At 39.6% G+C, this 26,644-nt stretch overlaps 2 protein-coding genes across 7 annotated transcripts in view; one reads left to right on the top strand and one right to left on the bottom strand.

The window, feature by feature from the left end:
- Positions 1-10,826, bottom strand: part of HSPBAP1 (HSPB1 associated protein 1) — a 62,997-nt gene extending 52,171 nt beyond the window's left edge. For 4 of the 6 annotated variants that reach the window (XM_087950231.1, XM_026665459.2, XM_087950232.1 and 1 more), the window contains exon 1: positions 10,758-10,826. In XM_087950231.1, the coding sequence (XP_087806357.1) occupies positions 10,758-10,812 (55 nt within the window). In that variant the 5' untranslated portion in view covers positions 10,813-10,826. Of the gene's footprint in view, positions 1-10,439 lie in introns of all 6 variants that reach the window. The other 2 variants (XM_026665462.2, XM_026665463.2) reach the window with 2 other exon arrangements.
- Positions 10,827-11,499: 673 nt separating this feature from the next.
- The window catches only part of SLC49A4 (solute carrier family 49 member 4), a 74,145-nt gene continuing 59,000 nt past the window's right edge, over positions 11,500-26,644 (top strand). Inside the window, exon 1 of the mRNA XM_026665458.2 lies at positions 11,500-11,997. Coding sequence (XP_026521243.1) covers positions 11,610-11,997 — 388 coding nt within the window. The 5' untranslated portion in view covers positions 11,500-11,609. The remainder of the gene's footprint in view (positions 11,998-26,644) is intronic.

The raw sequence follows: 26,644 nt of genomic DNA, 5'->3' as shown, positions 1-26,644 counted from the left end.
GGTTATGGACCCATCTTTTGCCTCCTGAACACCACTGACTAGAATTCTTTAGGAAGGAGGAGAACCACTCTAGTAAGATGATTCCAGTCCCACCCCTTGTCTTGTCTGCAGTTTATTTAGAAGGGATGTGATACAGAGTTACACTTTTAACAACCCTGCCATGGCATTCCGTATCACCTTCAGCTTCTGGTCAAACTCAGAGGCAATCCATATAAAGCATATTTACAATACTCCCAACTTGAGGTTATCATTTCTGTGGATCAATATGCGTATCCTTACCTTGAGCCAGCCAGAAAAGGGCAACAATTCCTCATCAAAAACACCTGGGCTTTCACTGAAAGCAACAGATCCAGGAAGATCTCCAAATGGCATGTTTGGTCCATAGTAGACAATGTCCCTAACTCCCCCCCAAAGAGGAAGTCTTATTCATAATTTCCCAATCACCTAATCCACCATTGCATGTAGTTATTTTCCATGATCCTGCACAGCTTTCTCTCGATTCTGAAAATCTAGTTATTGTGAGCATAGTAACATCACTGTTCTCTAAGCCCTCTCCATCCACTCCTGCCTTTCATATAGATTTTATATAGACTAGAATCCTTCAATATCCCATAGCATAAATGCCTTACTCAGTGTAATATAATCAGCCAATCCTATTATGTTAACATGCTGCTGCACCTGTAACATATTTTAAAACCTCCCTATTTATAGGAAGGCCTAAAGATATTGCAAGCAGGCTAAAGAAATAAATCTACTTCCATGAACACAATGAAGTGAAAAATTGAAAGGGTAACAATGCCATCACTATGAACAAATGAAATTAGCATGTTTACAAATGAATTTGTCCTGAGAGTGAAAGAAAGCTATCAACTGGCTGCAAGAAGAAATTAATTTGGCTTCTATCAATTTATCAACAGTGCCATTCTTTCCCTTTAACTAATTTTGATGACATTATAGCCTAGAAAAAGCCCACTGAGTGCTATACTCTGTTAAATTAATTGGGGAGGAAAGGTCAGACCACTGCAGGAATATCCAAATACAGGCCACGGCACTACAAAGCAAAGCAATTTAAAATGTTCTAATTACACTTTATTATTTCAGTTATGATTTTTATTTATTTATTTATTTGATTTGTCAATTGTTTACAAGATAATAAGTACAAGTGTATACATAGTTGTGAATATATGAAATGGGTACATATAAGAAAAATAAAAGAATAAGAGAAACAATAGGACAGGGACGGTAGGCACGTTGGTGCGCTTTATGCACGCCCCTACAGACCTCTTAGGAAAGGGGTGAGGTCAATAGTAGACAGTCTAAGGTTAAAGTTTTTGGGGTTTGGGGAAGAGACTAAAGAGTCGGGTAGAGTATTCCAGACATTGACCACTCTATTGCTGAAGTCGTATTTCCTGCAATCAAGTTTGGTGCGGTTTACTTTGAGTTTGTATCTGTTGTGTGCTCTTGTGTTGTTATGGTTAAAGCTGAAGTATTCATTGACAGGTAGGACATTGCAATGTATGATTTTATATACCATGCTTAAGTCGGACCGAAGACGGCATAATTCGAGGTTTTCTAATTTTAGAATTTCGAGTCTGGTGGCGTAAGGTATTCTATAACGGGTAGAAGAGTGGAGAACTCTTCTTGTGAAATACTTCTGGACTTTCTCAATTGTGTTAATATCACATACGTGATAAGGATTCCAGACTGATGAACTGTATTCGAGTATTGGTCTAGCAAATGTTTTGTATGCTCTGGTTAGTAGTGAGATATTACCAGAGAAAAAGCAACGTAGGATTAGGTTAACAACTCTTAATGCCTTTTGGCTATGTAGTTGCAGTGAGCTCTAGCACTTAGATAATTAGAGGTGAGTATTCCCAGGTCCTTTACAGAGCTTGGGTCATCAACAAGATCTTGACTATTCAGTTTGTATTTTATTTTCTGATTTTTTTACCAATATGTAAGACAGAGCATTTATTTGTTGAGATTTGGAGTTGCCATATGTTAGACCATTCAGATACGTAGTCTAGATCTTTTTGAAGGGTAGTAGTATTGTCTGTGGTATTGAACAGCTTTACATCATCAGCGAAGAGAACGCAATTGCTCTTGATATGATCACAAAGGTCGTTTATGTAGATTATGAAGAGAGTTGGTCCTAGAACACTGCCTTGGGGAACACCACTATTGACAGGTACTAGATTTGATAGGGCGTTCCCAATTTTGACCATTTGTTGTCTGTTTGACAGGAATGCTTCTATCCAGTTATTCAGTTGTCCAGAGATACCATAAGATTTTATTTTTAGGAGTAGTTTGTCGTGTACCACTGAATCAAAGGCTTTGCAGAAGTCTATGTAGATTGCGTCTATTGCTTTGCCCTGGTCGAGTTGAGTAGTCCATATGTTTTTGCAGTGTAAGAGTTGCAGATTACAGGATAGTTTTTTTCTGAAACCAAATTGTTTATTGGAGAGTAGGTTGTTTGTCTCTAAATGGAGGATGATGGATTGGTTAATAATTGATTCCATGACTTTACAGGTGACGCAGCATAAGGAGATTGGTCTGTAATTTTCAACTAGGCTTGGGTCTCCCTTTTTGAAGATGGGAATGACTGTGGCTTGTAACCATAGGTTGGGCAAGGAGCTGGTTCTGAAAGATCTTTCAAAGATTATGCTTAGAGGTTTGGCTATGGCAGCGGATAGTTTTCTTAAGAAGTAGGCACATATTCCATCCGGTCCAATAGATAGAGATGGTTTTAGGTTGCGTAGTGCTTTTTCAACGTTGTCTACTGTAAAATCGATATGTATTAGATCATTATTGTTGTCTGTGGTACGGCTAGGAAACATTGGGCATGATCCATTACTGTTTACAAACACTGAGCCGAAGAATGTGTTAAAGATGTTGGCTTTAATGGTGTCGTCGCTGCAGTCTTTACCATCAGGTCCTATCAAGGGAGGGATGGACCTTGAGTCTTTTAGTTTGTTGTTTACAAAATTGTAAAAAGCACGGGTGGAATTGGTGCTTAGAAGGTTTTCCTCTTGTTTAATGTGGTAATTGGTGCATTCGGTCTTTATCTGGTGGCATAAATTTTTATATCGGTTTTTGAAATTAGCAACGTGACCAGATTTGTTTTTCCGCCAGAGTGATCTCTTTTTGGATTGAAGTTTCCTTATTGATATGGGTAATCTGCTTTTTGTTTTTTTATTGGAGTTGTTGTTGGAACATATAGTTTGATGACTCTTTTGACTTCAAGTAAAAATATGTTGTAATGATCTTCAACAGTATTGCATCCAGTGAATAGAGATTGCCAATCGAGGGATGAGAGATCGTTATCTATAAGATCATAATTGCCTTTTTGAAGTTACAACTAGGGATGACATCGTTGTGGTGATTTTTGCGTGGACGTATGTTGAGGCAAAAGTCAATCATATTGTGATCACTACTGGAAAAGGGTTCTTTGGTTTGTATTCGGTAAATTAAATTCAAACTATTGCAGAAGATGAGATCGAGGCAGTTGTTCAGTCTAGTGTTGTTGGTTACTAGTTGTTCAAGACCTAGATTTGTAATAGCATTGAAGAAGGTTGTGTGTATGATTTCAGTTGTACAATTATTTAGGGTCCAGTCAATATGAGGTAGATTGAAATCTCCAAGAAAGATAAAAGGGTATGGGCAGGATGTAGCCCATGTTAGTAGTGTATTTAGCTTGTTTATATGTTCGATGTCATAATCAGGTGCTCTGTAACATAGTAAGAATCGAATTGTGATATTTAAGGATAGTTCACAGATGATGGTTTCAGGAAGGGCAAGCTCCTGGGTAACTTGGATATTTTTAGATGTAAGGATTTTTATAGAATATAGCAACACCACCTCCTCGACGATTTTCACGATCTGATCGGTAAACATGATAGTCTCTTACTGTGGTAATGGAGTCGGGAGAGATGCATTGAGCCATGTTTCACAGACAAATATAATGTCGAAGTTAGCCATATTTAAGAGGATGAGAAATTCAGGTATTTTATTCACGAGGCTTCTTGCATTGAGTAGTTTGCATTTAAGTCCGGCAGCAGTTGGGATTGAGGTAGTTGGGGCGTGCGTGCCTAGTCTTGGGTGATGGTGGGTGGTGGGTAGTTTTGGGTGATGGTGGGTGGTTGATGGTGGGTGGTGATGGTGGGTGGTTGAGGTAGGGTAGTGGTTGAGGGTAAAAGTTGGGTATTGGGTTGCGTGTCTTACTTTTGATGCAGTCAGCATGGTAGTCAATGTACAGGTCCTTCTCTCCATTGTCTAGACGGGTTTTGAGTTCGATGCGGAGTGCACGGGAGCGGGCACGTTGCTGTATGGTTAAGTCAGGCGGCAACGGAGGTTTTTGTGGTTGGTGTTGGTTTTGGCGAGTGAGTTTATAGTGTAAATGAGTTTACGTTTGCTTGATTCATTTTTGCAAATGATCCTGCACAAGCGTGGGGCCACAGAGCCGTCTCTATTTTTAAGCTCTCGGTCAATGCGGAAATGTCAAGTATTTCATCGCCGGAGATGGTTGATGCTTGGTAATCTCTGATGATGTTTCGGACAGTTGTGATGTCATCATTGACAATGCTGTCTTCTAGTCCAAATAAGATGGCGTTTGGACGTTTCCGTTCACGCTCAACAGCTTCTCTGATGAGGATTGGGATATCAATATTTGTCTGGGTTGCGTTTATTTGTGGATTGGGTTTTGGATTGGATTGTGGTTGTTGGGTGGAGATGTGGTTTGTGGCTATTTGATGTTCAGGTTTTTGTGTTGTGTCTTTTTTTTTCAAGGTTGGTTATTCTTTCTTTTACGGCGTCCAGGGATGCTAATATGGTGTTGAGGGATGTTTTAATGGTTTCGATGGTTGAGGATGTTTCAATGGTTTCAATGTTTGGGGATGTTTTGATGGTTTCGGCGGTATCATCTCTTTTAGACAGATTTAGTTTGGATATGCATAATTTGCATAAATATGGAAACTCATTGGATGATTCTAGGTATCGAATCATTTGCTCAGGTAATCCCAAGCAGTCATGGTGGGTGTATTTTTTACACAGAGAACATTTGATGGAGTATTTATTATCTATTAGATTTTTGCAGCATTTAAGGCATGTGCAGGAGTCTTGAGGTTCATTGGTGCAGGAGTCTTGTAGTTCATTGGTGGGGATTGTCTTCTCATTGAGTTGTGGTTTGAGGTAGGATTTTCTTTTGGCATGGTAATATTGGTAAAATAGTACGTTGATTGAATTAATTAAATGAACAATTTAGGGTAATCTATATAGTCAATATTACATCAAACAATATCAAACAATCTATTGTAGTAATCTCTCAAATCAGATAGTATTTCTAAGCAACAATCAGCCTGGTCAATTAATTACTCTAATCACTAGTCAATTATTTACATTAATCATTACTCACACTGTTCATTTAAATCCACTAAATCAAAGATTTTGCTATTCAATTAAATTGCATGGATTTTGGTCTTTTAAACTAGTCTGTAATCATACTATTTGTACTAAACACTCTAATCACACTAATCAGTTAAAAAACAATAAATCAATTAAACCATTAATAAAATATTTTATAGAAATTGATAATCTAATCGTTGGTATATGTGATGAGGTAGAAAAGTTGTAAGTTTTGAGGTGATGAGGTAGTATTAGGAGTCTTCTTTGTCTGAGGGGCTCGTCCTAGTTAAAATGGCGTACCCCTCCACTCTTATTTAAGGGCTTTTAGATCGTGAGGAAGGGATTACTGTCCTCGGAGCTCTTCAATTTCTTCAAGGGATGGAGAACGTGGCTACCGAATCGCCTTTCTCTAGATTCACACGGGGACTTAGAACCAGAAGGAAACCTCTCCGGAGCGACCCACAACAGGAGACCGAATTGGGAGAGAAAGTTGGAGCGCTCTCACCCAGCGATTTTCCCGGCCGGCGCTTCTTGGGTTTTCTTCCTTCTCTCACCAGTCCCCGGGAGCTCACGGCGGTTGCAGCGGCGGACACAAGAGTCGGAGACGGCAGCTTTAGTGAGGACCGGAGCGAAGCGGCAGCAGCGGCAGCGGCGTCAGCGGCAGCAGCGGCAGCGGCGTCTCCGTCTTTTCCTTCCTCGCTGCCCGTCATCTCCTCAAGTTTTTCAGCAGATCGCTCGATCTCCTTACCTGACAAAGGAAAGCGGCGGTCACAAGAGTCGAAGACGGCAGCAAGCGGGACCGGAGCGAAGCGGCGGCGGCGGCAGCGGTATCGGGTCTCCTCCGTCTTTTCCTGCCCGTCGTTTTCCAGTAGATCTCTCGATCTCCTTACCCGACAAAGGAAGGTTGCTCAGAACGGGATTCCTGGACCCTGGCAGGATCTTCTTATTCCAGATCGGCTGGCTGCCTTTGTCCGAGTCCTTACGCTGCTACTTGTGGATCTCGAGGACCTAATCTGTGAATTTTGTTACTTTGTTACTTCTATTCCTGTATCTATGTATTTTGTTACTTTTGTAACTTATATTCCTGTTGATACTGGTGCTTTTCTCTCCTACGGGCTCACAGCGGCGTGACTATGCAGCTGCCTTGGTCGCCATCTTGCTATGCTATTGATTTAATTATTGATTTATTGATTTATTGATTTATTTAATTACAAGTAAGTACAAATAACATGAAATATCTATCCTGAAATAGAAGTTCTATTTTAAGACATTTAAATTACTTGTCTTATTTATATTCTTAACATTTCTGCATTTCTATTTGTAGACACGAAAGATACACTGAATTTATCAATGTCCTTCCTTCTGTTTACTTCTTGCTTTCATTCAGAAAATCCCTTTTATTCCCTACTTTTCCCTAGAGCAACACATTGGAGTTGGGGCAACATCATCCTTTCCTTTTCTTCCTTTTAATCATGTCTGATTCTCAGAGACTACCAGGTCCTTGACAATATTTTTCCATATTTAGAATTGATTTGCCATTGCCTCCTTTCTAGGGCTGAGAGAAAGTGACTAGCCTAAATCACACAGCTGGATTTATTTCTAAGCTGAGATCCAGGTTTCTCCAGACTCCAAGCCACCAGAGTTCCCCGACCTTTCCGGCTTTGCCAACCGGTGGGGAGGAGAGGACATGGTTCTGTGTGAGTGGCTGGCACACGGCGCACACACTTGTCCGCTGCTCACGCAAGTGGGGATGCACACACATGCACACTCGTCTGCCACTTCCATTGCCCAGTTCTGAATGGCTCACGGCCCAATAGTGGGCTGCGGCCTGGAGGTTGGGGACCCATGCCCTACACCAAAATGCCTCTATAACATCATGCTAAAAGGAATTAAACCATGATGCTATATGCCAAAGACCAGAGAAAATCAAAGTATGTTTGATGGATAAAACACCAAGAGTCAAGTTATGAACTTCCAGGAAAAAAAAAAGGGTCCAAGAACTATAATTCTAAATTGCAACAACATTCCATGACAAAATTGTTGAAAACCAATTGATACTTTTAGGTTATAGATCAGCAGAGGAAAAGAAGCTCTGAAAAAGTGTGTAAAATGCAGAAAATTCTATTTTCCATACTAACTCATTTGCTGTTTTTTACCTGCTTCTTCTCTATCATTTCCACATTGGGAAGTTACAAGGCAACTTTTCATAATTGTCTGATTACTATATTAACTTCTCTGTTAACTTTCCCTGATTGGGGAAATCATTGATCAGCAATGCAGACCATTCTGTTGCTTTCTCTGATGATTATGCCCACCAGGGACAAAGAACCTTAAGAGACGAAGAAATAAGTTTTCTATGTTTTCTCCCTTTGAAGGAGTCTCTTGAAAAAAATACCCTATAATACTAGTCCATCTCAATTTTTTAAAAGTAATTTCACAGCTGAATCCTATCGGTGTTTACTTAAGAGCAAGTCTCAAGGTTGTCAATGACACTTATTGTTTAGCACAACTTTTCCCATCATGTTGGTTTGTAGATGTATCGAAATTCTTCCTCAAGACCAGACCTTTAAATAATTGTCTCCAGTTTCCCCTTTAAATCAGAGTGATCAGACTGAAACTGTTTTGGGATGCATTGTGCTAAAACAAGCCCAGCAATGAAGTAACAATAAACCTAAAAATTTCCTCCATAATGCTTAATTAATAGCTATTTGTGACTAAATCTGCAGAGAATATCTAGCAGTCATTAATTAGTAAACAAATAATGAATAAACACGAAAGATAAATATGAATAAAAAGAAAGCTACATAACTGAGCCAGAAGTACTAAAATGAATTCTATCCATACACTTCTACACACTCTATTATTTCCAGTTTTTTCACAACTTTTTGACCTAAATCGTTTTATCAGGAAATTTCCACCTACATCCTTCTCAGGACTCTCTAAGAAAAATAAAATTCTAGACCAAACTGAATCCGCCTATCTTTCCTCTCACTGGAAGAGGACCAGAGCTTCTTACAGCTACTCATTACTTAGTGAAAACAATTATTCTACAGAACCCGAAATCCATTATGCCCAGGGAAAATAAAAGATACTATAAATTCATAAAAAGGAATTTGAAAACTCAACAGTTACTTATATATTCTTGGTTTGGTAAAATATATGCTTTATATTCAAAATAACTTAAGATGCAATACCTGACATCCGACATAGAATGTTTCAGGATTCTTAATCCTGATATTAGATGGATTAGGCAATATTGTGCTAGATGGACCAAAAATCTGATGCATCCACAACAACTTAGTTCTTAACATTTATATCTGAGATCACCTGCTTCGGGTATAATTTGTGAGAGAAGGTATTCTAGCAATCCCTTCTCCACAAGAATGTTTTCCTCAGGGACCCTGAAGTTAAAGCTTTTTGACATACTCTCCTCTGGAACAGTCTCACCAGCAACATAAGGATGGCCTCTTTCCTAATCTATTTTTCTGAGCAGTAAAGACTTGGCTTTTTTGTAGGACTTATGGCAGGGGTCCCCAACCACCGGGCCGCGGACCGGTACCGGGCCGCGGAACAACTCCTACCGGGCCGCTGGCTTGCTGGGCGCCGCCATCTTTTTTTGATGAAAAAGTGCTTCCGGTGAGTTTTTCCGGGTAGAAAGCTCACCGGAAGCACGTTTTCATCAAAAAAAGATGGCGGTGCCCAGCTGATGCCGGTACCGGGCCGCGGCATCAAAAAGGTTGGGGATCACTGACTTATGGGACTTAATAGAAGGATTACTCTATTCCACAGGATGTAAGAGATAGGGATACAGTTGTGTTAGTTATGTTTTTAAATTATTACTGGTTGCAGTATAATAGTTTAGCCTTAATTCTATTCAGGAATTGTATACTGCTCAGAGTCTTCTGACTGCAGTAACATGGAAGCCTGGGTAAATATTATTTCAGCATTGTCAGTTCACTAAACTGCCATCAGTATTTGACACAAAAATGAAAATATCCAAACAATTTTGAAGGTAAAGAATGTCTGAGTTAAAAATGGAGTAGCTACATAAAGAGTATATTCAAGTTTCCACTCTACTTGAGTGAAACCTCAACCCACCTCTTCTGAGCAGCAGAAAATAATTTAAAAAACCTCACAAAGTATAATTTGTGGAAGTGAAAAGTGCATTGTGTTTGAAAAATAAAAATAGCTTGACAGCTACATCAACTTTTAAGTGAAAGGAAACAATATAGAAGAACCTGATATTCAAAGCAAGGCCTAATAACTTTCTTTATTCTTGATCACTGGGTTGGCAATGGATGAATTACAGTAATGCAATTGATAAACATGAATTGATTGGAGAATGTGCATGCAACCAATTACTATCTTGGTTCAAGTATCATGTTCATCATCATTTATTAAACTTGTATGCTGCCTGATTCCAATGACTATGGGTGGCTCACAACAGTCAAATAAAATAAAAGCAATAAAAGGTAGCAAGTGCAATAGACCAGATGGAAGGAAGTGAGGAGTCTCACTCTCCCTCACGGCCTGGCTGAAGATGAACAAAAGTGGGTTAGTTTAAATTGGTAAGTGAACCCAGCTAATTGCATAGTCAAACAAATTACATATCTGAATCTAACCTTATATACGTTTACCAGATTCCATAGACATGTCCAATGAAAAGCATCTATAGCTGGATTTTAATATTTTAGTCTCCAAACATTTGTTAATATCTAATAACAGAAATTATATTTAAGGGACTGACCATCATTCACTTGGAGATATTATATATGAACTGACGTGACTATCCTCATTGTGCTGTACAGTAAGATGTACATGTACATCGAGCAGAACTGAAATCAGTTCTCTTGATACTCATAGTATTTGTTATAATGTTGTTGTATTTGTTATATATTGAATATAGATATTGATCTTTTATTTGTTCCAGCTAGCAGGAGGTTTTGTAAGTTTTAAGATGTGAGGATTTTCTAGAGGTTTATGATTGTTTAAAAGTTGTCACATCGTCGCTTTAGGATTGTTTTAGTAATAAATAGCACCTTGGATGGATGGATACACGGATGGTTGGATAAATGCTGAGCATATTTTCTAGAGCTGTGACTACTTTCGCTTCAACGCAAAAAGGAGCGCGGGAGAACGCAGCGATTGGCAGCAATTCCTGAAAGAAGTTCAGTCCTTTTCCATTTCATTCCCGAGACAGAAAGTAACTGAAGTAGCGAGCCCTGTAAGTTTGACAGGACAGGAAAAGCCGGCTCGTCAAAACGGCTATCATCATTTAATCAACTCCTTACTTTTACGTGTCTCGGCGAAGTTCTACAAACAGGGCTTAACACAGCAAGGCAGGCAGGCGTACCTACCAGCGTGCAATGGCTCCAAAGCGGCCACCTCCGTGGCCACCGCTTCGCACTCCATCCCTTGTCCGAGAGGGCGGGAGAGAAAGAAGCCGCTCCCAGTTCCTCCTCCTCGGCTCACCCTTTTACCGTCACCGGTCAGCCCTTCCTCTACCCGCGATCATGTGAGGGATCATTTGAGCCGAATCACGTGGCTTTGTTTTCAAGTTCGCATTCCGGAGACTGTCCCGGGATCTTGGGAACAGGCGTGGGCTTATTTCTCTGTTGCCTTCGGTCCACCTAAAGACGCTCCCAGCGTTTATTTTCCAATTATTCCTCTTTTCACCTTCCTTATGTCGCCGAAGAGTATTAATATAACTGGCCTTTCCCCCAGTTCCAGCCAAGATTAAAACTCCCGCGCTGGTAATTGACACTTCGCTACAACAAGGCTAATATTCCATTTTTTGTTTGTAATTCGACGGGTTTCGTGGACTGGCTCTCCACTTCTCCCGTGGAGAGGCTAAAGTACTCTACTCCGACTTGGGGGGGGGGGGTAGTGACTCCCGATGGGTGGGACGACATTGCCCTCTGTCCCTAAGCACCCCGGTTGGGGAGAGGGACAGTTGTAACCCCGCTTATCTGGAAAGCCCCCCCCAAACAACAGGGCAACCCCCTTCCTCTCTCTTGCCGTCCCTGCTTCGGCGGGGAAGGCGCCTTGGCGAGGCCCGCCTGCCTCGCGCATGCGGCTGGCCAGGTTGCCTCCTAGCCCGGGCGGGGTTTGCTTACATCGCTGCTGCCGCCGCCGCCACCGCTGTTGGGTAACATTAGGATAGCAGCCGGCCACAGGCAGGTGGGACTGCCTTCGCCGCCTTCCCGGCGATGGGCTCAGCCTGGAGCAGCCCCGAGGAGCGAGAGCCCCTCTTGCCCCCTACGCCGCCCGCCGGGCCGCCGCCGTTTGCTCAGCATGGCCAGTCCTATCGGGCGGCGGCGGCGGCGGAGTCGCGGGGCAGAGGGACGCCTCCGGCGGGACCCCTGCCTCGCCTGCCGCCGGTGCCGGGCCGCGTGTACGGGCGGCGCTGGCTGGTGCTACTGCTCTTCTCGCTGCTGGCCTTCGTGCAGGGCCTGGTGTGGAATACGTGGGGCCCTATTCAGAACTCGGCCCGCCAGGCCTTCGACTTCTCCAGCTTGGATATCGCCCTGCTGGTCTTCTGGGGGCCCATCGGCTTCGTGCCTTGCTTCGCCTTCATGTGGCTGATGGACAAGAAGGGTGAGGAAGGGAAGGGCGAGGGCGGCTGTACCGGGAGCCGCCATCCCCAGAGACGGGAAAGGCGCCTTCGATGAAAGCAGACCGGCCCAACCGGGTGCCTTTCGGATGTGTTGAGTGGCAACGCCTGGCATCCTCAGCCAGCCTCTTCAGGGTGGTGGGAGATTTATTTTATTTTATTATTATTTTTTGGCCTTTCTTTTCCAGCTGCAGCACATTGCTGGCTCATATTTAAGTGATTGTCTACTAGGACTCCCAAGACCCCTGTCACAGTTACTATTATTGAGCCAGGTATTACCTGTGCTATACCTGTGCATTTTGGTTTTTCTTACCTAAATGTAGAACCTTACTTTTTTCACCATTGCATTTCATTTTGTTAGATAGTGCCCAATGTTCAAGTCTGTCAAGATCCTTCTGTATCTTGAGCCTATCTTCTGGAGTTTTGGTTATTGCTGCCAATCTGATGTCGTCTGCAAATTTGATGAGTTCCCTATCTATCCCCTCATCCAAATCATTGATGAAGATGTAGAAGAGTACTGGGCCTAAAACAGAGCCTTGAGGCTCTGTGTACTTCCCTATATCTAGATGCAGTTCGATTGAGGACTACACGTTGAGTGCGGTTGGTCAGCCAGTTACGAATCCATCTGGTGGTGATGCTGTCTAACCCACATTTTTCCATCTTATCAAGTAGTAGTTTGTGGTCTGTTTTATCAAATGACTTACTGAAGGCCAAGTAAATTATATCCACAGCATTTCTCTGGTCCACTAATTTTGTCACTTTATCAAAGAGTATAATAAGATTTGTCTGGCATGATCTGATTTTGACAAACCCATGTTGATTTTTGGTTATGACTATAGTCCGAAACATCGGGAAAGTTGGGTTGCTTTCCTGAAAGAAAAACGGAGCTTTTGCCATCCAATTCAAAAGATCTGGAGAAAAGAATGCTTGATAACCTTAATTACCTGACTTCCATTCCTTGGGGTGGACAGATATTTATGGATCTAGAACCCGTGTACTGTTTCCCTGGCGTTCCTCCAGTTTCTCTTGTGAGGTGTTACATCTGAAAAAAGAATTTTCATGTAAACAAATGTCTAGCGTTTGAGACATTTATTAAATTTGGTCCTTTCTCTATGGACTAATACATACCCAGGACAGCTTGCAGCACCCAAAAATGCAAATTATATCATCTAAAAATAAAAAGAATACAATTAAGGTCAGAACTGAAATTATAATTCCTATAATCAAAATCAGTCCAGGTCAAATGAAAGACCAGAGACTGACTTTTGTAATTATCACTGTATCTTACTGAGAGAGTAGGGGCCAAAAACACCACCTTGATGAAGACAGTCCAAAGTCTGGGAAACACATTGGAGAAAACTTTCTCCGCTATAGACTAGATAGCTAAGCTACCCCCATACCTTTGGGAACCTCTTCAGAAGGACCTTTCCAACTGACCTGAGTTACCATACTGGTTCATAGTGAAAGAGTTCATATAGGCCATAGATAGGCTCTAGATCAAGGGTCCCCAAACTTGGCAACATTGACTTGTGTACTTCAACTTCCAGAATTGTCCAGCTATGCTGGCTGGAGAATTCTGGGAGTTGAAGTCCACAAGTCTTAAAGTTGCCAAGTTTGGAGACCTCTGCTCTAGATAGACCATGTGCTTTTTAGGGCTTTATTTTGTTTCATATAAGCATTCATCAAATGGTCCATATATTTTAGGGCATGCGTCAAAGAATCCATGATTTTCTTGCTGAATTTTTTTAGTGGGAAAAAGAGGGCCATATTAATGTTTCACCCACCTACCCACCATGCTGCAAAGAAAAAGAACAAATGGATTTAAACAAATACTATTTTTTATAGCTGCCTCTCTGCTACTTGCTTCTCTAAGTGGAGAATGGGATAGCAATGGAGTTCAAAAGGACCGCTGCTACTGTCTCTGCTGGCTGAATAAAAATTGTAAAAGGTGTCATATGAGTGTGGTGCCATGGGACTGGGGTCCTCTGTTGCCTTGCTGTTATCTTAGCAAACCCAGATCCTCTTTGCATTTTAATACAACAAGGGAAAGCTAGAAGTCATGCTAATATTGCCATTTATGTATCTGAAAGACATGACTTCCAGTTTTCTGCCCTCTTGTAGCCTATACTGAACCTAATTTGATTATCCCCCTGGAAGGAGAAAGAATGGCAAGTGAATGGAAGTAGTCACTCTTGGTTATTGGATATTGAAATGTTGATCTTTCTGACCAAGCCAAGCTATGAAGCCCTTCCTCTTCAGGCAGCCTTCCGTTAACCTGTTAGCTTAGACAATAGTGTGATTGCCTTCCAATTGCTAGGTAAGCATCACTGAAAGAAAGTAAGGGAATGAATTAGATTGATTGCTAACCTTTATGGTCAAGTATTATTGTAAGACTGATTATACAGAGAAATATTTATTAACTAAAATAGTTTTTTTATTCATAAGAAGATTATTGGAAAGAGACAACGAGGGGGGAAAGTAATAATGACCTGCCCATCAGTGACAAATACTTTGCAGAAATGTTTAAAAACAATTAACAATTAAAACTAAGATGAAATGAAACAAAACTACATTAAGAACAGCTTAGCTATTTTGATTATTGTTTTTCTATAATTGTGATATTTGAATGCTATATCAAAGTGAAATGTAAAAACTGGGTTCTGTGAGCTATTTTCTTGTAGCTAAATGGCACAAAGGGACCCCACTTAAGAGATGCAATGTTGTTTATCAAGACCTAATCCTGTGGTTGCCCCTTGTTCTCTATAAAAGTTTGTTTATATGTTATGATGTCCACATATTTTATAAGTGAACAGTATTTGGGATTGTTAGCGCTCTCTAAAATTGGGTAGCTATATTATGAAATGTCAAAATTATGGGTCCACCTGTGCTCAGTGTCAGCATAAATCTCCAGGAAGTTTTTAGAAAGAATCTAGACTTCATTAAAGATTGAACCTCAGAGCTTATATTGATTGTCTTAATGTGTATACTTGCAGCATAAATTGCTGTTTTTGAGTTTTGAATATATTTTAATTAATGTGTAGTGAAAATATTCTGGTTTGGGAAAATACATTAACTCTCCAAAATGCCTCTATCCTGATTTTCTGAATTACCTTTTAGTGCAGATAATTTAATTAGGCAGAACAAACTCACACACAGGCTTTTCCATGGACTTTTCCTAGAAAATAACAGTAAAGCATTGAAGATTCTTTAGATTTTACCTAATTATTACATGTATACCCATCTTTCCTTCAGAAACTTAGATACTTGCATATCTCAATTTTTGAGATATGGAGATTAACCAAAATCTTCCAATGAGTTTCCTTGGCTGAAGGTAGATTTGAACCTTAGCCTCAACACTTTAATAGTTAGCATGCTATTTTTTTCCTACTCTTCTTTAATATATTAGGCATAAATTAGTTTTCAAATTATTGATTTTGCTTTTAAATATGGAAGTAAATTCTAGGTTTAGCATAGAAGTAAATACAGAATCAGCCAATTTTACAAGAAATAGTGACTGTTAAGCAATTTGATAGCCATAATAAACAGTGCCTTTCTGGAACAATTTTAGTGTTCTGTTTCTCAGTAGTAGTCAGATGTAAGCTATCAAGTGTTTACAGGGAGGGTATGATGCAATAATGATATCCTGTTAGTTTCCCGGTACTCGAGTGATATTGCTTATAGTCATAGAGGCTTTGTCAGTTCTGTCATGGATATTGCTCGTTTTTGGCTTCTTTTTTCTTTAAATAGCCTTGAAAGTTGAAAGCGCATTACCACATGTTGTAGTCATGAAGTTCAATTTGATTTTTTTGTGTTTGATGAAAAGATATTTGGCTGTTCTGAATCATTCTATCCCCACTGAGTGGCCTAATCCCTCAAAAGTTCTAGGGCTCATTCACCTAATGTTGCTCTTTACATAGGTCATACCATTAATAATCTTGTAAACTTTTCAGTAATCTTAGCCTACTATTTTTGGTGATAAGAAAGAAGAGTAACTAATATTAATACCATTATAGCTACAACATTCTTACAGTATAGAATGCAGTGAAAATGTCTTTTTATTGTTACATGTGAATATTTTCTTGAAAGATTAATGTAAATTGGAAATTAACCTTCCATTTACAGTTTAGAAATACAGTACGTTTATGTCACTGTATGACGGCAAGAAGAATTGGAACTATTTACTTACTTATTTACTTAGTTACTGTGTTTAAAGTCCATCCAAGTCAGAATGATCTGCATTTTAAAAGATAAAAAAAATAGACGGGCAGAAAAGAAATCATACACTGTATGTAACAAGCAAGAAGTTGTTTGAGGTCAACAACACCTTACCCAAAGGCCTAGGAAAATAGCCAAGAACTTTCTGAATATCATCAGAATGGGAGCCATGTGGCCCTCTTAGGGGTGGGTGGGTGGGGGAACATGCTGTTCTAGGGGGCAGGAACTACAACAGAAGATATACTTCTGAAACCCAAATAGAGCAGGGGTCCTCAACCACCGGGCCGCGGACCGGCACCGGTCCGTGGAGCACTCTGTACCGGGCCGCAAAAAGAAAATTTTTAAAAAAATGGCGGCTTTCTTCGCTTCGGTGAATGCTGCTGGGATCGGGGATCAAGGACACAAATGAAAGAAGGGGAGGGAGGAAGCAAGCCTGTCTGCCTCAGGTCAGTCTTCCTCCGCCTCGTTCCTCTCTCAGTCGCTCTCTCGCTGCTCCACCAGCCCAGGAAGAAACTGCTTCAAAGAAGCCGGGGGCGCAGCTCAGCTCCCAGCGCCCGTTCACCCCCCCCCCGCCCGCCGCCTTCAGTTCAGTGCCCGTTCTGCCTGCCTGCCTGCCTTGTTTCTGGTTGATTCGGAGCAGCTTCGGCTGAGAATAATAACTATTCGCCTCTTTTTATCAGCCAAGCTGCTCCGAAACGAAGAAGGCAGGCAGGCAGAACGGAGCACTGTGGATTGAACGCGCGTGGGCGGGCGGGTGGGGTAAACGGGCGCTGGAGGAGCTGCGGCGACAGGAAAAGCCACCCCCGGCTTCTTTGAAGCAGTTTCTTCCTGGGCTGGTGGAGCAGCGAGAGAGTGACTGAGAGAGGAACGAGGCAGACACCTGAGGGAGGGAGGGAGACACCTGAGGGATGGGGCTGAGGAAGGCAGGGCCGAGGCGCTCCTGAACTTGGTGGTTTGCTGGCAGACGTTTTATTACCCACTAGGTAACAACATCAGATGTTACCTAGTCAGGTAATGAAACGCCTGCAAGCAAACCACCAAACTCGGATTCTCCCTCCCCCGGTCCTTGAAAAGTGTTTGTGCTTGAAACTGGTCCCTGGTACAAAAAAGGTTGGGGACCACTGAAATAGAGGACAGTTTTGATCAAAGGGACCTGAAGTGCACATAACTTTGTAAAATTTTAGTGAACATGCAGTAGCTATTGGAAATACTGTAGAATGTGACCAGACTGAACAGTGATAACCTGCACCTTAAATTTTGCCAGAAGTCTCTAGGAATCATAACTCCTGCTGGAGGAACAGGAACAGTTGTGGCCAGGAGAGCCTTTGCACAGTTTCAGCTGATGCACCAATTGTACCTGTTGTTGGACCAGAGGTTCTGCTCACAGTCACGTATACCTTAGTTATCTCCTGGCTGGATTAATGCAGTGTGGCCTGTATGGGACTCTCCCTTACTAGATCCTAATGGATGGAACGAAACTATGGGGGAAAGATAGTCCTGTAGATACTCGGCCCCTGGACCATGCAAGTCTTGATTACAAAGAGAAATGACAAGTTGAGTACAGAGAACATCGAAAAATAACCAGAGAACATGAGATCTTGACAATAAAATAAAACTCGTGAAGACTTCTTACTGATATAAAATTAGGAAGAGCATGATTCTGGTTTTTCAAAAAGTCAGCAGCAAAATGATACTGGGGTTTCACTGAAGGTTGGAGGTAAAAGTTGGTATTAAAATACAAATGTTTGTTCCTTTTCTAACTTAATGTTTCTTTTTTCGTTTTGCAGAACAAACTTGTTTAAAAGAAAAATAAAAAACAAAAAGCAAAAGCAAATAAATAATAAAGGAATGCTAATTGGAAGCATACATTAATATACTTTAAACCTGTGCAAATGATTCAGTAAATGCTGTTCTTCTCTGGACCCTTTCACAGAGCAGGTGTACCCTTAGTTTGGTTTGCTAGTTGAAAGTGGCAGAAGTGGGAGGGTGTCAGAATCACCATCTGAACCTTCAGGTTGTTCATAGCTTTGAAGAGCGAATACAGATTGGGAAGTAAAACACCTCAAACTATTTGCACTTGCTTCATTATATAAACCTATATGTAAATTTTAAAAGAGATTTTTTTTAACTTAAGAAGAAAGGCTGTATTGAGCTTCAACTCCCATAATTCTCCAGCCAATTTTGCCTTTGGCACCCAAGACTAAATGTTCTTAGTTCAGCTGAAAGTGCAAGGACAGCAATTAGGCTTTTAAGTGTAACTTTTTAAACAAGAAATTCTTGCTTATTCCCATAGAAATAGTCATCCACATGTGTGCCTTTTCGATTATGTTTACATTATTTCAGTGGTTTATCTTTTCATGTCCCCAGGCTCTGAATTAATTGTAGTATTTTAAAATTAACAGTTTACAAAGCAATTCCAGATATGCCTAATCAAAAGAAGTCCACTGAGTTACCATCAAAAGATTACATTCTTGACAAAAAAGTGAAATAGATACACAGATTTGAAGGGGGTCCAGAATGGATTACAAAAGTGTGAAAGATGTTACATTTGTTTAATTTAGCAAATCTTGAAAACGGTAAATTGAAAGTGCGTTTTAGTGATTAAAGCAGTTAAAGCATATACATATCAGAGTTTCTTCCATGCTGAAGAGTGAACAATGCTGAAGTGTAACAACTTCGTTTTGTAGTTTTACTGTATTAGAAAGGAGTTTCCCTCCAAACATGGAAGAACATGGAAAAACACTTTATATTTGTGGAATAAAATCTCAGAACTAGGAATCTAGAAGAATATGTGAAATCATTAATGAAGCACCTTCCATATCCAGGGATTTTTTTTTCTATTAGCCAGGTATTTATTTCTATCACTCTGCTAAACAAATAATTCCCTCAATACTGTTCAACTATTACAAAGTCTGCACTACTATTACTGTTAATCTTCTCATCACTCCTTATCACCCTTCCCTTCCCACTTATGATTGTAGGACTGTAACTGTCGCTTGTATCCTTATGATTTATATTGACTGTTCCTAGTATGATTTGATTGCTGATTGTATCCTATGACTATCATTAAGTGTTGTATGTTATGATTCCTAATTCTTAACGAATGTATCTTTTCTTTTATGTATACTGAGAGTATTTACACCAGGACAAGTTCCTTGTGTAACCAATCACACTTGGCCAATAAAGTATTCTGTTCTGTTCTATTCTATTCTATGAAAGATGTAGCAACTTTTTCTACTTTTTTTAACCTCATTTCATATGTTCATTCTCTTTCCATTAAGGGCAGTGAGAGAGTGGGACAAGGCTAGTATGTTCATATCCTGCTCCCCCTTGAAAAGGAGTAAACTGTCGTAGGACTTGAAGATTTCATAACAGGACTTTGGGTAGAAATGATTGAAGTGGCAATTGCAAAAGGATTCAGTTCAGTTTTGTTCAAGCGTCTTTCCCTTGCAGGAGATTAATGATATTGAATCTTCATTGAGACCATCCCTGTGCTACCCTTGCACATTCTTCATCATTTAGATGAGTTCACTTTTGTACATTACTGCTCAAATGTTTCTATGTAGTTTCTGCTTTGTTCCCCTTCCCCCCACCCAGCACAAATCTTTGTATTGTATAGAGTTGCATTTGGGTATCTGATTCAGATATCTCACGAGTTTTTGAGGTTTTATGAGATTTTTTTTATCTTGTGCCATCTTTAGAACTTCAAGATTTGAACTTTTGTCACCAAGGGATTCTGAATTTATCCTCAAAAGCCACATTATAAAGACACTCAGTCTGCTCTCAGCCTATTTTGTAGTTGTAAAGGAGAGTTGATGAAAATCAGTCATTGCTTGGTTCTAATAGATTCCTTTTTATTATTTTATTCCCCAAGATTTAGATATAGGCTTGCTTATTGTTTTTACTATTTTTCTCCCTTACACCATTGTTAAAGTTTTATATTTATCCTCCTTGAGAATAGTCTTATCTGAGTTTTTTCTGGAAATTTCTAGTTGCATCTTCTGCAATCATATAAAATAAACAATGTTCTTGTCCTGCTAAACAGGAACATCACTGTCCATTGTTTTATTAGCAAAGGATCTTTATTCTTGGAAATTACCATTGTTCCCTTTTTTAAAATATTAAAAAAAACTAATGATACTTAGTCTCTCCCTCCCCCCGACGCTTCAGATCCTCTTTTCCTTCCAGGGACACTATACTATCTTCATATTTTCAATTGTTTATTTTAGATCACTTATTGAGAGTCCCAGTGAAGTGCTTAGTTCATCAAACATTTCTTCTGCACATGTGCTTCTCCATAAAGACCCCTATGTGTGGAGCAACCTTCCCCAAGAAGCTACATAGTACTGTGCTTTTGGAAGGAATTTAAAAAAGAATTTTCCCAGAGGACCTTCTTAATTAGTTAAGATAACAGCATAGACAGATTTATATTGGTCAGATTATGTTATTGCTTTAATTTTTATAATTTGTAATTATATATTACTGTACACCAAGGATATTTGATGACTAATTATTCTTGTATGTCACTAAGAGCCCATCATTATGATAGTTTAGAAATTAAATAAATAAATGCACCTAGATGCACAGTGTAGAGTTCTTCCATACAAAAGAGGATCCTAATTGGCTGCAGGATTCCCCTGGCATGAAGGATCAATTTGGACCTGTATGTGATGGAATGTGCACCCGGACAAACAGTGGGGGAGAGTTTTGGCAACAGATTTTTCATAGAGAGGTTTACATTATGAAAGTGCACAGTCCAGGGCTGGAGGAGGGAGAGAGGAAGAGGTTCAAGGTAGCCACACCCTAGAATATTTTAAGATATATCTAGTAGGTTAATGTGGCTTTAGTTTGGCAAGGGTCTGTCCATTAGATGTAAGCATTAGACTCTATTGGATTGCATTGTGTTGTCTTTGGGTGGGGCCTAACACTGTCAATGTATAGAGCTAGTATAATGCAGGGTATGTTATGGTGTTTCCTGAGCACAAAAAGTCACAGAATGACTGGGTCAGGCATGTTTGTCAGTCAGCCTGATAAGAGTTCTGAGGGGGAGGGGATGATCGAGAAAGTGCAATGTAAGACATCTTTCAGTTTTAGAATGGAGATTGGATCTTATGAGCAATAATGAGTAGGGTTCCTTAAAGTCTTGAACATACAGTATTCTCATATAATCTGTAAAATTAAGTATATTCTATAATGTTTCTGAGACCTAACAGGTTTCATCTCTGAAAGTCTTCTTCGGTGTTCTTCCTTTCTGTTCTGAATACATAGACAGAAGGGATCATCTACATTTATGCTAAGGAGTTACATAAATATTTTTTTAGAAACAAAAGCAAAAAATAAAGGTAAGGAGCTGTTTCACCAAACTTTGCATATTCATTTCTCAAGTTCCCTGCCACACTCCTTACCTTATTCAGGAATATTTCTTAATTGTTGGAGGGTTTGGGGAAAGCATTGGGACTTTATAAGGCAGGAAAAACTTTGCCTTGCCAACCTGATTGGCAAGCATTTGTAGAATCTGTCCTTGTTTCAACAGAAAGAAAAGAAATGGTATAAAATTAGAAGATATTTACAACATTATCTCTTATTCTAATTGATTATTATAAATACAATATACCATGGGCTAAAAACAACCCAGAGAATAATCAAGAGAGAGCATCTTGTTTTTGTTATTTAAAATAACTTATGAGTAACACAGGATGTAATTATAAATTGCAGTGTGTTGCTGTATGGGAATTATATGTACTGTATCTTTTAATTTTGCAAAAATAACAAGGAAGTAGGAAGGGTAAAAAATTTAAAGCCAGTCATGTCTTTGTTAGTTGGTGTGACATACATTTGCTCATGCATGGTCTTTGCATGTAGAATTCCTTCAGTAATACAATGCTGGGTTGGTTTTATTCAAGTTTTTCCCCTTTCTCAGAACACTAGTACAAAGTCAACCCAATGCCTTTTTTAAGACATAAAAGGCACAAGGAAAGCACTGATTCACCTGGAAGTAATTAATTTATGAAATACTATTACTACAAGATGTACTATGGCATTAACCTTTGGATAGTATAAAAAAGTGATTGATTTTAAAATTCATGGAGAATATGTCTGTGAAGAGCTGTTGCTTTTGAAGACTCAATGTTATCTTTGGATTGGGGATTCTGTGCATACAGATACCAGTTGCCGTGTGACAATAGAGGGAAAGGGCTATGTTCCTTCTGTGCTTACAAACACCTGGGGTATTTGATTGGCTTGAGATACAGAATATTGGACTCATCTACCGTGTTTCTCCCTACTCCTGCCAAGTACCTTTGCTGCAGGCCGGGTCAGTGGGCGGGTGGCATCGGCGTGGATGTTGGCCTTGGCGGGGTGCCCTCCACTGCTGCTTCCTCTTGGAGCGTCCTTTTCTGTTTGGAGCATTGCCGCCATGTTTGGAGCTGCCGCCGCCCGTGTTTGGAACACCAAACACGGCGGTGATAGCTCCAAACGTGGCAATGATGCTCCAAACGCGGCAGCTCCAAATGTGGCGGCAATCTCCAAACGCGGCAGCTCCAAATGCAGCGGCGGCAGATCCAAATGCGGTGGCGACACTCCAAACAGAAGAGGACGCTCCAAGAGGAAGCAGCAGCATTGGGTGCCCTGCCAAGGCCAACATCCACGATGATGCCCACCCACCCGAGGATGCAAGGGGGGGATTAAGTCACCCCCGAAAAGACATCGTAGCCGTTTTTTCAGACCCGGCCTTGTTTTATGAAAAACATGGTAGCAGTTGTTCTTATGTGCTAATACATTTTATCTTCCAGTAAAAATGCTAAATTGTTTTATTTAATACTCAGAAATAAACACCTTTCCTTTTTGACTAAAACTCTCTTTTCTGAAAAATAGCGTTCTAATCTTCTTAATACTGTTTCACTTAACTATAATGCTTTGTAATGTCTTAATGATCCTTAGAAGTTCAGAAACACTCTGAGTTTTTAATAGTCTCCATCTGTGTCTTCTTTTCACATTGAACCCCTATCACATTCATTTGTAAAACCTGTTTTTAAAAATTATTGCAAATTGTGATGGCACATTAACTTTGATTATTACATGTGTATATAATATATATATATATATATATATATATATATATATATATATATATATATATATATATATATATATGTTTACATGTGTATATGTAATAATAATAATGTAAGAAGTACTAAAGTAATAATATATATATATATATATATTTACATGTGTATATGTAATAATAATAATGTAAGAAGTACTAAAGTAATAAGCCCAAACTCAGCATTTGTGAACAAACTACCAAAACATTAAGTGTTATACTACACCTTAAATATGTACAATCACATTAACGTTTATGGATTTTAATATATTTTATGAGACATGGAATAAAATTGTGTGTGTGTGCCCAGACACACACACACACACACACACACACATGCACAGAGAGTGAGTGAGTGAGTGAGAGAGAGAGAGAGAGAGAATGCTATTGAGAAGGGGAGAATGGCAAATGGAAAAATGAGAGGCAGAATTATCAGTAGATGGTAACAATAAAAAAGTATGTTACACAGATAGCCTTTTATAAATGAGTTTGTTAACTCACATTATCTAGTAACAAACCATGGTTTTAAAACTAAGAAATATTCTGAAGTTCTCTAGCTTATTTATTTTATGACATTGTTCAATTCCTTTTCTCAAGGATCATCATCTTGAATTCAAAGACAGTACAATATTTTGGGGAATTGATTTGGGTTTTATTATATGTAGAATTTGGATAAATTGTGCAGTGAGCACTTTCTGGCATAGAGAATGATGATGTATATATTCCACAGTTGCTATGAGTGAAATCTTTGTTGCTTGCCTTATAATGTCATTTGTTCTTGCTGGTAAATAGTTTTATGTTAAATGGTTATCTGTAAGTGGGTATAAAACTATCAATCATTGCCCATGAAGTAGCAGCATCTTTTCCAGGAATGGACTGTAGATTGCTTATATGGTTGAGTGGTTTTATCTGAGGAATAATGCAATATATATTACTTTTTCTTCTAGTATTTTGTGCAGGAGATTATTTAAGAAAACTAAGCACCATGAGTGGACACTGCAGTTTAAAAAATGTTGACAATTTAAGTGCTAAGATAATTTAAGTGCTATGAATCTTCTATCTGGGATTTAGATTATGAGGATTACCATAGAAAATGTTGCTGAATATTGGGTCACCAAACTTATAGTCAAGGTCATAAACTTGGTCTCCAGTGAATATTCCAATTTGAAAGGTCAACAGAATAAGGTTGGGAGCTGTTACATAATTCTAATGATTCCCGATTACAGTATACTTTATGTGTCATATTTTTACATGGTACAAACGAAAGAAGCCCAGTGGTTTACAGAAATTAAATGGATTTTTTTTTAAAAAAAACAACAACATATGTGGTGAAAACAATAAGAACTCAAGACCTGACCTTAATAACTTATAAGTACTACACATAACATTAGACAAGATAGGGCTTCCTATTATTCACCATATGCCCCCCAGAATACAGTAATTCAGTTTTCAAAAGTTTCCAAAAGACAAAAAATGCGGGGCCAACCTGATTTCTAATGGAAGGTCATTTCAAAATGTAGATGGTATCACCTAAAAGCAGCAACTAAGAGAGTCCACTCCATATACGTTGCAAAAATGGGAGATTATTAACAATTTCTCTGACACAAAAGTCAAGCAGGTAGATTCTGGATTGAGAAGTTGGTCCTACAAGTACCTCAGTGCCAAGCCATGCAGAATTTATTGATAATGATCAGCACAGCAGCTAATATAAAGCCTTTGCAGAGACCAGAGCTGAGCTGAGCTGTAATGTGCTTCTAGGAGCAAGTGCCAGCAAATAATTGGGCTGCAGATTCTGGACAAATAGAAACTTCTGAATGGTCTTTAAAAGCAGTTCATGTAGACTGCACTGCAGGCATAATACTGATATTAGGAGTTGTTGTAAAGTCCACTCATTCCAGGTGAGGAGGGGGCTGCAGCTAGCACACCAATTGAAATTAGGCAAAGTTTCCCCGTGCCCTCTATCTGCTCACATAGCAGTAGCTATTAGAGTCTGAGAGGAATCCCATGATACAGGCCTGCTTCTTCAGAGACAGTGCCGCACCATCCCACCCCTTCTAGAGCAGAATACCATACTGAACAAACAGCAACTTCATCTTGCTGAGATTGAGTCTCAGCCTGTTTCATCCCATCTAAACCCTCTATACACTGGGACAGAACATACTGTAACTTATTGATGACACTGTACTCCAAATGAATATATGATCTCCCTCATTGATTTCATGTAGATGTTAAAAAATATGAGATTGAACTCCATAAGAAAATGGTTGTCTGGATAATCTCTCCATCCTTATCCCCCCACATTCACTGGTTCACACACACTGGTTGGAGCCACCCATTTAGGGAGGAGCAGAACTTTGTGGAAAGGTATCCTAAATCTCTTGTACATAAGTGCAGTCCAGAAGGATACCATGATTATTGTTCCCTTTCAAACAATCCTCAATTCCCACACAAACCACTTGATGTCAAGAGCTTATTAACACTGCTTCCTCACCAGGTAACCAGGCAGTTAGCTCTCTGATTCCTAATTACAGCTACCGAAAGAAGGATTTGCTCCTTTTAATGAGATCAAATTGGATTAGAGTGGCTTAATATTGGAGAAGAAGGAATACAAGACAGCAGCTCCAAGCAATAAATGGATCAGTGTTATCTGACAATTTTCCAATTCACCTAAGTCGGAGAGCAGAGAGCGGTTTCACTCCTGTGGTTACTATGTGGGCATCAAATATCTGTCCTCGTTTATTCTTTGCAACATATTGTTCTTCCCCATGGTGTTTGGGGAAATAGCCAGCACTAATATTTGAACAGAATGTGATTGGTCTTTCTGTATGAAGTATACCTTGCCCAACTAGACTCAGCTTGTGGTACTCAATCTTTTTTTTGATCCTGATGTCTATAGTTTATTCACCTTTATAAAGATTAGGATTAATTCTCCACTGTAATTTTCATTAGAAAATTAAATTAAGTTTTCACATAGAATACTTCTTCATTTGGACAAGGCTACCTATGCATGATAAAAAATATTAAAAGTTCTTTAAATCCAAGATACTTGGCGTTGGTCTATTTACAAATTGTAAGATGATGTAAAATCACACTTATAGCATTAGATTGCTTAGAATGTAGACAGTGGAAGAGTACACACTAAGTAGCAAGCAAACTAAAATGTTTAATCCTAGGTGTAGAAAAGAAAACTTAAGAAAAGATGATGTCCAGCCAGGCTTCTTAACCATTGATATGAGAATTGGTTGGAAGATAGTAGAAACCAGATTGCATTGTTGGAGAGCCTAGAAAGGAAGTTGAACTCTGATAAGAGGATG

This window comes from Notechis scutatus, chromosome 1, assembly GCF_049901735.1.
Source record: "Notechis scutatus isolate UNSWTSFEM ecotype Mainland chromosome 1, rNotScu1.2, whole genome shotgun sequence".
NCBI classification, from domain to species: Eukaryota; Metazoa; Chordata; class Lepidosauria; order Squamata; family Elapidae; genus Notechis; species Notechis scutatus.
Note: the sequence above shows the minus strand (reverse complement) of the source record. Positions and strands in the feature narration are given on the sequence as shown.